At 36.7% G+C, this 12,106-nt stretch overlaps 1 protein-coding gene across 12 annotated transcripts in view; it reads right to left on the bottom strand.

Annotated features, from left to right (window-relative positions):
- Positions 1-6,669: 6,669 nt before the first annotated feature.
- Positions 6,670-12,106, bottom strand: part of ERO1A (endoplasmic reticulum oxidoreductase 1 alpha) — a 41,228-nt gene continuing 35,791 nt past the window's right edge. For all 12 annotated transcript variants that reach the window (XM_065871068.1, XM_065871061.1, XM_065871066.1 and 9 more), the window contains 3 exons: positions 8,421-8,507; positions 8,204-8,337; positions 6,670-6,730 (listed from right to left, as the gene is read on the bottom strand). In XM_065871068.1, the coding sequence (XP_065727140.1) occupies positions 6,670-6,730; positions 8,204-8,337; positions 8,421-8,507 (282 nt within the window). The remainder of the gene's footprint in view (positions 6,731-8,203; positions 8,338-8,420; positions 8,508-12,106) is intronic.

Here is a 12,106-nt window from a genome sequence, read left to right as displayed (position 1 = left end):
TTATATGAGAATTGCTACTCCTGCTTTCTTTTGATTTCCATTTGCATGGAATATCTTTTTCCATCCCCTCACTTGCAGTCTGTAAGTTTCCCTAGGTCTGAAGTGGGTCTCTTGTAAAGCATATATACGGGACTTGTTTTTGTATCCATTCAGCCAGTGTATGTCTTTTGGTTGGAGCATTTAATCCATTTACACTTAAGGTAATTATCGATATGTATGTTCCTATTACCATTTTCTGAATTGTTTTGGGTTTGTTATTGTAGGTGTTTTCCTTCTCTTGTGTTTCCTGCCTAGAGAAGTTCCTTTAGCATTTGTTGTAAAGCTGGTTTGGTGGTGCTGAATTCTCTTAGCTTTTGCTCGTCTGTAAAGGTTTTAATTTCTCCATCAAATCTGAATGAGATCCTTGCTGGGTAGAGTAATCGTGGTTGTAGGTTTTTCCCTTTCATCACTTTAAATATGTCCAGCCACTCCGTTCTGGCTTGCAGAGTTTCTGCTGAAAGATCAGCTGTTAACCTTATGGGGATTCCCTTGTATATTATTTGTTGTTTTTTCCCTTGCCGCTTTTAGTGTTTTTTCTTTTTGTTTAATTTTTGATAGTTTGATTAATATGTGTCTTGGCATGTTTCTCCTTGGATTTATCCTGTATGGGGCTCTCTATGCTTCCTGGAGTTGATTGACTATTTCCTTTTTCCATATTAGGGAAGTTTTCAACTATAATCTCTTCAGTATTTTCTCAGTCCCTTTTTTTTCTTCCTCTTCTGGGACCCCTATAATTCGAATGTTGGTGCGTTTAATGTTGTCCCAGAGGTCTCTAAGACTGTCCTCAGTTCTTTTCATTCTTTTTTCTTTATTCTGCACTGCAGTAGTTATTCCCACTATTTTATCTTCCAGGTCACTTATCCGTTCTTCTGCCTCATTTATTCTGCTGTTGATCCCTTCTAGAGAATTTTTAATTTCATTTTTGTGTTGTTCATCACTGTTTGTTTGCTCTTTAGTTCTTCTACATCCTTGTTAAACGTTTCTTGTATTTTGTCAATTCTATTTCCAACATTTTGGATCATCTTTACTATCATTGCTCTGAATTCTTTTTCAGGTAGACTGCCTATTTCCTTTTCATTTGTTTGGTCTGGAGGGTTTTTACCTTGCTCCTTCATCTGCTGTGTGTTTCTTTGTCTTCTCATTTTGCTTAACGTACTGTATTTGGGGTCTCTTTTTCACAGGCTACAGGTTCGTAGTTGCTGTCGTTTTTGGTGTCTGCCCCCATTGCCTAAGATTGGTTCAGTGAGTTGTGTAGGCTTCCTGATGGAAGGGACTAGTGCCTGTGTTCTGGTGGATGAGGCTGGATTTTGTCTTTCTGGTGGGCAGGACCACGTCCAGTGGTATGGTTTGGGTTGTCTGTTGACTTATTATGATTTTAGGCAGCCTCTCTGCTAATGGGTGGGGTTATGTTCCTGTCTTGCTAGTTGTTTGGCACAGGGTGTCCAGCACTGTAGCTTGGTGGTTGTTGAGTGGAACTGGGTCTTGGCATTGAGATGGAGATCTCTGGGAGAGCTTTTGCCGTTTGATATTACATGAAGCCAGGAGGTCTCTGGTGGTCCAGTGTCCTGAACTCGGCTCTCCCTCCTCAGAGGCACACGCCTGATACCCGGCCAGAGCACCAAGACCCTGTCAGTCCCAGGAAGAAAAAAGGAAGAAAAAAAAGAATGAAAAAAAGAAAATAAAGCTATTAAAATAAAAAATAAATATTAAAAATAAAATAAATTTAAAAGTAGGCAAAAAAGAGCAAAAAAGAAAAGAGAGAAAGAAAGAAGAGAGCAACCAAACAAAAAAACAATTCCACCAGTGATAACAAGCGCTAAAATGTATACTAAAAAAAAAAAGGGCAGAGAGAACCCTAGGACAAATGGTAAAAGTAAAGCTATACAGACAAAATCACACAAAGAAACATACAGATTCACAACAAGAGAAAAAGTAAATATATATGTGTGTGTATATATATATATATATATATATATATATTAAAATAAAGAGCAAGAGAACAACCAAATTAATAAACAAATCTACCAATGATAATAAACTCTAAATACTAAGGTAAACATAAAACCAGAACAAATTAGATGCAGAAAGCAAACCCCAAGACTACAGTTGCTCCCAGAGTCCACCGCCTCAATTTTGGGATGATTCATTGTCTATTCAGGTATTCCAGAGATGCAGGGCACATCAAGTTGATTGTGGAGATTTAATCTGCTGCTCCTGAGGCTGCTGGGAGAGATTTCCCTTTCTCTTCTTTGTTCGCAGAGCTCCTGGGGTTCAGCCTTGGATTTGGCCCCATCTCTGTGTGTAGGTCGCCTGAGGGCATCCGTTCCCTGCTCAGACAGGACGGGGTTAAAGCAGCTGCTGATTCGGAGGCTCTGGCTCACTCAGGCCTGGGGGGGAGGGAGGGGTACGGATGCGAGGCGAGCCTGCGGCGGCAGAGGCCAGCGGGACGTTGCCCCAGCCTGAGGCGCGTCGTGTGTTCTCTCGGGGAAATTGTCCCTGGATCCCGGGACCCTGGCAGTGGCGGGCTGCACAGGCTCCCGGGAGGGGAGGCGTGGATAGTGACCTGTGCTCGCACGCAGGCTTATTGGTGGCTGCAGCAGCAGCCTTAGTGTCTCATGCCCATGTCTGGGGTCTGTGCTGATAGCTGCAGCTCGCGCCACACCCAGAAACAATGGTCTCTTGCCTCTTCGGCAGCACCAGACTTTTTCCTGGACTCCCTCCCAGCTAGCCGTGGCGCACTAGCCCCTTCAGGCTGTGTTCACACAGCCAACCCCAGTCCTCTCCCTGGGATCTGACCTCCGAAGCCCGAGCCTCAGCTCCCAGCCCCCGCCCGCCCCGGCGGGTGGGCAGACAAGCCTCTCGGGCTGGTGAGTGCCGGTCGGCACCGACCCTCTGTGCGGGAATCTCTCCGCTTTGCCCTCCGCACCCCTGTTGCTGTGCTCTCCTCCATGACTCCGAAGTCCCCCCAGCCCCGTCTCCAGCCGCAAAGGGGCTTCCTAGTGTGTGGAAACCTCTCCTCCTTCACAGCTCCCTCTTAGGTGCAGGTCCCATCCCTATTCTTTTGTCTCTGTTTTTTCTTTTGCCCTACCCAGGTACTTGGGGAGTTTCTTGCCTTTTGGGAGGTCTGAGGTCTTCTGCCAGCATTTGGTAGGTGTTCTGTAGGAGTTGTTCCACGTGTAGATGTATTTCTGATGTATTTGTGGGGAGGAAGGTGATCTCCACATCTCACTCCTCCACCATCTTGAAGGTCTCTCTCCCCCTTAGATTCTTAAACAGGTATAAATTTATCTAGCCCACAATTCTGGGCAGCTCTTTGATTATTCAAGAAATTCTTCAGTGATGTGTTCCCCTGAAGGAAGAGTTCTTACCATTTTTTCCATAATAGGCCCCTTACATAACTTGCCAAAACCACACAAAATTTTGAATACAGTTTGAGAAGTTTTATTGACCCCCCCCCTAAAATCCACAGACCCTTGGGCATCTACTGACTCTTACTGTAAAGAATATTTGGAGTGAAGATATGACCATTAACATAATGAAGTTGTCACTTTAAAAGCAATTTATTCAACAAACATTTATTAAGCGTTCATATGCCAAAAACTATGCTATGGAGATGCAGAAATGGATAAAGTTCCTTTTCCTGCCCTTAAGGAGCTCACATTCTAGTAAAGGAGACTTTATAAAACAAAAACAATACAGTACAATAAGTGACACAATAGAGGTAGGTTGTAATTATAGTGATGACACAAAAGAGGAAGTGAGAGGATCTTCCTTGGATGGAACAAGGACAATTTCACAGAGGTGTTGCTTTATGCTGGGCCTGCAAGGATACACAGAAATTTTCCAGGTGGGGAAGGATGGCTAGGGCACTTGATAGAAAGAGAATAGCAGGTATCAAGGTGTGGAGGCCTGACTATGCTGCATCTGAAGAACTGTGTGTTTTTAGCAGAACATGGGGGCAGGGGAGCAGAAAGACCCGTATCAGAGAAGCTTGTACACCAAGGAAAGGGGTTTGGCTTTCTCCTAAAGCCTCATGAAATCTCTGAGGTGTGTTAAGCAAGGAGTAACGTTGTTTGAGTGCTTCTAGAAAGCCCACTTTGGTAGCATTGTGGGACGAAAGAAAGGAGAAAGGAAACAGGCTTGGGACAAGGAGGAAGGTTCATATTTAGGGAAGAGCAGTGAAAATGGAAAGACAGTGATATATCAGAAACATGGAGATAAAATCCTTAGAGATTAGACGTCGGCTGGACAGGGGAGAAGTGGAGGAGAGAAGTGAGCCTAGAGAATTTAGATGATGATGGTTCTAAAATTAACCAAAGGAAGAAACACAGGCATAAGAGTGGGTTTGGGGGAGAATGACTTTTTAAGACACACACAGGTGTCTATGGGACGACCAATTGAAGATGTGTAGAAGGCAGATGGACTGAGAAGTCTGGGGTAAAGATAAGGATTTAGAGGTCATTTAATTGGAAGGACTCAAGAGTGAGAAGTGGTGGTGGTGAAGAGAGCAGGAATGAAAGCCTGAGGTATAACTTAAAGAATAAATGAAAGAGGCACCTAGGAGTGAGTGAAATATAAGGAACCCAGGGGAAAAAAGCTTTTTAAAGGAGGGGCTATCAACAGTGTCTAATGCAGAAGAAAAGGTCAAGTAAGAAATGGCTTGTGAACGAAACCATGGATTTAGAATTGGGATTTTAGACTTCAAAGTACAATATTGTTAAGAACTACTGAGCCAAAAGCCAAATTTCATTTAAGGAGCAAGTGGAGGGTGACAAAGTGAAGATAGGAATATTCTTTCAAAAACATTAGCTGTTTAAGAAAAAAAAAAAGGGCAGGGACATAAGATGAGAGTTAGAGAGTTATACAGGTGAAACAACCATTTAAACCGATCTACCATATTTTCAGAGTACTACAAATGTCCTTATAGTTTTATATTTGGCGCTCACTTCATAGTCCTTTGAGTCTCCAAGAATAATGGCTTAATAGTAGGTTAGTATCTTTCTTCTCCTGCCCTATTCAAATGAGGGGTAAAAGGAAAATAGGACATATATTGTGAAATTTAGTTCTGTGATTATTAATTTAAATATACTGACTACATTTTCATACATTCATTCAACGAATATTTACTGGACACCTACTATGTGTTTGACACTGTACCAGGCCTTACAGACATAGAGAAGAAAAAGTATACAGTAGTATAAAGTGGCATTTCTAAGCCATTATATAAATAAACCCTGCTTTATTAATAATGTTACATCTCAATATGATATACCTGCCAAGACATACAGAGAGGGCCCATGACTTTGAGGTATACAGTTTCTTTTTTCCCTACAATTACCATGTGGTATAAATTCCTAAACCCCTTCATATATTTTTATCACTGAAGGTCTTTTCTTAATGAAAACCACTAAAAATTACAGTTTCGTTTTCATGAGAAAAAAGAAATGAACATCATGTACAAAAACCAAAAATTATATGCCTTATGACTATGCAGATCGAGCATTAAAAGGGTAACAAAACTCAAAAAGAATTTTAGATTGGAACTCAAAATGATTCCTGATTCTAAGGCTTATAGTATTATATAGTTCCAGATCTCTTTTCCTGAAAAAAATCATTAAAAAATTATTCACACTGAAGTGTTCATGGTTCAAAGGGCACAATGCCTGTAACTGACTTTCAAATGATTGAGGAAAAATAGTATACGTGTGTATGTATACAGAGAGAGCATGAGAGATAAAGCAAATATGAACAATTAAGGAATCTGGTAAAAGAGTTCTTTGTACTATCCTGGAAACATTTCTGTAATTTGAAATTATATAAAAATAAAAAGTTTCCCCAAAATTTTATTCAGAATTAGGGAAAGTATTATGAGAATAAATATATAAATCTATTCAACTTTTCACACTGTTTAGAAATCCCCTATGCCTTTGAGTTATCATTGTATCTTTCTACACACCAAAATAAGCCAATCAAAATAGCAAGATAATTCTAAAACTGATTTGTTTCATACCAATGTATTGTAGGGTTGCCAGATAAAACACAGGACTCCCAGTTAAATTTGAATTTTAAAGGAGGAATAATTTTTTGGTATAAGTTTGTCCCAAATATTGCATGGAACATACTTGTATTAAAAAACTATTTGTTGTTTATCTGAAATTTAAATTTAACTAGGCATTCTGTATTTTTATTTACTAAATCTGGTCACCCTAAATGTTGAAAAATTTTAGGCTGTTAATAATGGGTCATCAGGGGCCTGCTTAGCATTTTCCTATAAATGCTTGTCACGTTGGCCATAGTTTTATTTATATTACATCTTCTTACACAAAATTATTAAAACATCATTTACTTAGGGTTACCATATATGAATTTGATAATCCTGATTTTACTTAATATTAAACTTTAAAAGTTGTACCACATCATCAAAGTTTTACTTTTACTCACAATAATATTATACATAGACTTAACACAATTTTAAAAATTGTTTACTTAAAACAATATAATTCCCTTTTACAAAAGCAGCTTTATATAAAATGTTTGGCTTAAGACTGTCATTGCTATTAATGCCTTTGAACGAAATTCCATTCTTTGGCCTCCGTTGTCCAAAAACAGGCACATTTCAACTTGTTCTCCTTAATGAATATTTTGTAACAAGTTCCTGAAGTTTTCTAATTCTTTCACACTTGTTGAAATTCTGTAACCAAAAATAATTTCACTTAGAAACTATTTTAGATAATTTTTCTCTATACGTTATTCACTTTCCATTTTCAGAACACAGAAAAATATTTAAGTAATTTATTTCAGCGAATGTAAAGGTGCATAAACCATTTAATCTATTTTGATGCACTTCAGTTTTTTTTTTTTAACATCTTTATTGGAGTATAATTGCTTTACAATGTGTGTTAGTTTCCACTTTATAACAAAGTGAATCAGCTATACATATACATATATGCCCATATCTTCTCCCTCTTGCATCTCCTTCCCACTCTCCCTATCCCACCCCTCTAGGTGGTCACAAAGCACCGAGCTGATCTCCCTGTGCTATGTGGCCGCTTCCCACTAGCTAGCTATTTTACACTTGGTGATACCAAATGTAAAATAGATAGCTTCAGTTCTTAATTTGACATGTCAAAACTAAGATAATATTGCCCAGAAATTAGTTATTTTTAATTATTCATAACTTAGTATTAAAGTTTCAAAATGCAAAATTATAAACTATGTAAGTATTAAAATATTAGGATATTTTAAGAATTCAGAAGTATATTCATATGCTTAGTATTTAAAGTACATAGGTATAAAGTATATAAGCAGTAAAATACGTATTTTAAATATGCATAAGTATATGAACACTTAAACTAATCAATATACCGTATTTAGTAAATATACAAAGAATCAAAGCCTTTGGACTATAAAGAGTGAGAACAGTAATTGTGTGATCAAACTGTTTTCACTAACTTTTATAAAAAAGTAGTTTGTTATTTTAAGTGTACTTTAGCTCTGTTCTCCACCATGAAAAAAGTTGCAAAGTACTCAAATATAACTGTCAAGCTTCTGTATACTAGAGAATAATTCTGAAGGTCAATTACATCAAACCCAAAATATTAGTCATAATTTTTTGAAGTGAAGTAATGTAGTCCTTAGAAAATGTTATTTTAATAAATCTCTGCATTCTTTAGATATGATAGGTTAGAAGAAATGTATCTATACTTAAATTTTATAAGGTAAGTTCCTTATTTCAAGTTTATTTTCTAATGATTTTGATGCAAATTATTTTTAAAAGAACTATTAACCTTTTTACACAATGGTGAGTTCACATGGAAATTTTATGTGTACACCTATATTACACAACATGATTTTTCCAGGACCTTCAAAAAAACATTTGGGCAGCACAAATACTTTTAAATAATACAGAAAAAATATACAGTTTCAGCAAGATGAATATTGAAGTCCACTCAGTGAATTAATCATGATTATAAAAGTCAACAGATGAAAATAAAGAATATTATTTAATGATTGTGTGTATCTACAAAGTTATTTCATAAGATCACAGGATTCTGTAGTGAGATAATTTCACTAAAAAGGGTATTTCTTACCCAGTTTTATCTGAAAGTATACATGTTGCATTAGACTTACTTGGCTAGCAGAAACAATTTTGGTAGAAACTAACCTTCCAAATGCATTAAATAATGATACTATTTCTTGTCTGGTTAGATGGAATTCATAACTGGGCCCACTTTCTGGCATATTTGCAATAAGTTTCTCCGAAAACAAGATCTTCAGAGCAGTGCCCAAACCCTGAGTCTATAATAAAAACAAGAAAAAAAGAAAAATCAGAAAATTGTTTGTGCAAAAGATGAAAATAGGATTGAGCCTGATATGCTTACCTGAAGCTTTCCCCACAGTCGACATTTCAAACAACCAACACAATCCATGATTCTTGAAATATTTCTAAAATGCAGTCGAAAGTCCTCCTAAAAATAATTTAAAATTTTATTAAAATATAGTATATAGTCAAGTACTAAGTATTTCTGAGTGCCTTCTATGTGCCTCACAGTATGCAAGGCACTGGAGGGCACCAAAGTGGGGAACAGAACTGAAGTCAACATCCACCGAGTACCTCCTACACACCGGAATCTTTACATATACAATTTCATTTCATCTTCACCACAAATCCAAAAGTAGATATCATTATAGTCTACACCTAATGAATTAAAAAAACAAGGTTCAGAGAGGTTACGTAACTTGCCTAAATTCCCATACCTAGTAAACAGCAAATCTAGACCCCAGCCTGCCTGCCTCCAAAACTAGACTATTTATAAATATACACAAAGGTAACTGAGTTGAGATGTTCTGTTGTATGTGATTATTAACCATATGCCAATATCAGGGGAGGGGGGCAGGGGTCGTATGACATCATTTACCAAAAAAAGAAAGAGGAAAAAAACAAAGGAGGATGAAGAACCTCGGGGTAAGACGGGAATAAAGACACAGACCTACTAGAGCCTGGACTTGAGGATATGGGGAAGGGGAAGGGTAGGCTGTGACAGAGTGAGAGAGTGGCATGGACATATATACACTACCAAACGTGAAATGGGTAGCTGGTGGCAAGCAGCCGCATGGCACAAGGAGATCAGCTCGGTGGTTTGTGACCACCTAGAGGGGTGGGATAGGGAGGGTGGGAGGGAGGGAGATGCAAGAGGGAAGAGATACAGAAGCATGTGTATATGTATAACTGATTCACTTTGTTATGGAGTGGAAACTAACATGCCATTGTGGGGCAATTATACTCCAATAAAGATGTTTACAAAAAAACCCAAAAAAAACAAAGGAGGGAGAGAGAAATAAAAACCTTTGGTTTCATAAAAGTTAGATTAAAACACTTCTCTCTGGTATTAATTAGGTAAATCAACCAGACCTTTGATTATTATTGACATTATTATCACACACACAAAAATATATAGAATATAATGAAATCCATGTACCCTCCACCAAGTTTCAGAAAGAAACCATTACAATGAAGCCTCCTATGTATCCCTTCAAAGTCCCATATCCCACCTTCTATAACTATTCTGAATTTGGTGTTTATCATTCCTTTTTTATATTTATACTTTTAATAGATATATATATGTCCATGAACACTAGGGTATTATATTGTTTATAAAAGGGCAACATGCATTAAACTCATTCAAAAGTAGTACATGTCTTTAAAGAATAAAGAAGAAAGAAGGGAAGCCAAGAACATATCCTTCTTTTTACTACAGTGGAAATTATTAATTAATCCTCCAAGTGATTCCCTCTGTCCTGAACTTATAGTGGAATCCCAAGCTTACGGTACTTGAAACAGGAAATTTGACATACAGTTCAGATGGAATATTCATTATACCAAATGGCCTATAACTTTGGAAGCATATAACGTTTTGTTTTTCTTATGTGATAAACCACACACTGGGCTCAATCAAAAGAGAACAAGACCAAAGATCTAAAAATGGGAATAAATCAGCAAAGATTGGAACCTGCTATTCAAAGCAGACCTCCATTCATACTCTGGGGACAGTCTTTCCCCAGATGCTTCATTCAGCCTGAGACTTTGAAACAGCCATTACATGTATTAATAAAAGATTTACAATAGGATCCCAGATCTTAAATCTTACTGATTTAATACAAAGCCCAAATAATTAATATTAAATGTCACCATATGTTAGCAATATTCTATATCTTGTGTTTCTGTACCTTTTGGACTGAGTTCAGTAAGAGGTCATTCTAATTTTAAACATACTTAGAAAAAATATTTACCCAGCAATATTTCCCTAAGTAGATTTTTGGTGATTTGAGGTTTCCTTTAAACTTGTGTTTCAACCTTGAATTTAAGGAAATTCACACTTTTAACATTAATAACAGAGCACTAAAATTAAAGTAGATGTTCTCATCCAATGAGGGGCTCACCTCTGGAGGATTTAACAGTTGGTATAAGAGTCTACAAAATCCCTGTGTAGACAAGCATTTGTTTATAGACAGAACAAATAGCTCACATGTATGCACTATAAATTTCCAAATGGATATAAATTTTATGATTAATAAAACACAACTTTTACTTTAAAAGTGTTACTAAATGCATAGTGGATTTTTGGCAGTTATATTTTCACAATCAATAGATGCTAAAAACACCACTGTCGTGGGGAGAGGCCTTGAAAGTTCTTGACTTAGACTCGTAAAGGTTGGAAGCCTCTATTCGAAATGATTGTGCTTCCTTTCGTACACATTGTCTAACCTTGGTATTTGAATCTATGTTCACTAATTCAAACACTTGAATATGGCAACTCTTGAGTAAATCCCTATGTGGCATGTACAGAGAATAAACGTGGTTGCTTACAAGAGCCAAAATAACATCGCAAAATTAAAACCAAGCACAATTGCTTAAATGTACTTAATATGCTAGAACCAAATTAATAAGCTAGAAATTTACTAGATCAGAACAAGGAGAAAATCCTTGTGACTTCCACAAATGACAATCAATGTCCAATAACATGAGTATATTCTAAAGTTAACCCAGATTAGGAAAATGTATGATCCTTAAAATAACCAGAACCTAAATCATTTACAAATTCTCCTTGTTAATTTACACAGTTTTGGAGTCAATACTTAAAATTATAGTCAGTGGGTAGAATAATCAAACATTCTGTGGTTAAACATTGTGATCTATATTCAATGAAACCAACTGATCAAAAAACAATTCTCACCCAATTCTCAGATGTTTTATAAGCCTTCAGGTGAGATCCTATTCTGTTGTGAATTGAACACTAAACAATTCTCTTTCATACAAGTCCTCTCTTTCTAACCATACACTGATAGAGTATAAAGGAGACAAGATGAGATTTTCAAATGAACTTATATGACTGTTCAAATCCATTATATTCACCATAAACTGCTATTTTTTAAAAAAGTAAATATCTGATATCAACAAGTTTCCTTGGTGTTTTACTCCTTTCTTGTAAAAGGACTCAGAAAAATTATGTTAAATTTCACAGGATATGAAAGCTGAGTGTTTCAGAGTTTCGATAAAATGAAAACGATGTGAGAAATATTTTAATCTGTACAATATAAAATGAGTAAATGCCAAACACTCTCCATAAACCAGCAAGTGTATTAAAAATAAGAAAGATATCGAAAATAGTAGGGAAAAAAGTATTATTACAGCATCTTCCCCCTCACTTCTAAGTTCCTGGAAACTGTTTGGGAGGTTATATAAGCACTGAGATATATATTTCTAGCAAGAATGCTTTAAGTAGGAGGTAGATGGGAGGTCAAAAATAACTATTATCTAACAGTAAAAAAATGGAGTGCACAAAGTATTTTGTTTGCAAGCTGCAAAAAAATCAGGTTATTTCATTATCGAAAGAAACAAAGAATTAGAAACAAAGGAAGATTGTTTGTTATAAATATTCTGATGAAATCAGATTCAGCCCAGTCCTACTGAGGGCCACCTGCTTTACTTACCTATAGCTTTATAACTGAGAACAGTAATATAATTTTACTTAAGTCCTCAAAAAGACTTAGAAATCCCCTGAGGGTA

Source organism: Phocoena phocoena, chromosome 2, assembly GCF_963924675.1.
Source record: "Phocoena phocoena chromosome 2, mPhoPho1.1, whole genome shotgun sequence".
NCBI lineage: Eukaryota > Metazoa > Chordata > Mammalia > Artiodactyla > Phocoenidae > Phocoena > Phocoena phocoena.
Note: the sequence above shows the minus strand (reverse complement) of the source record. Positions and strands in the feature narration are given on the sequence as shown.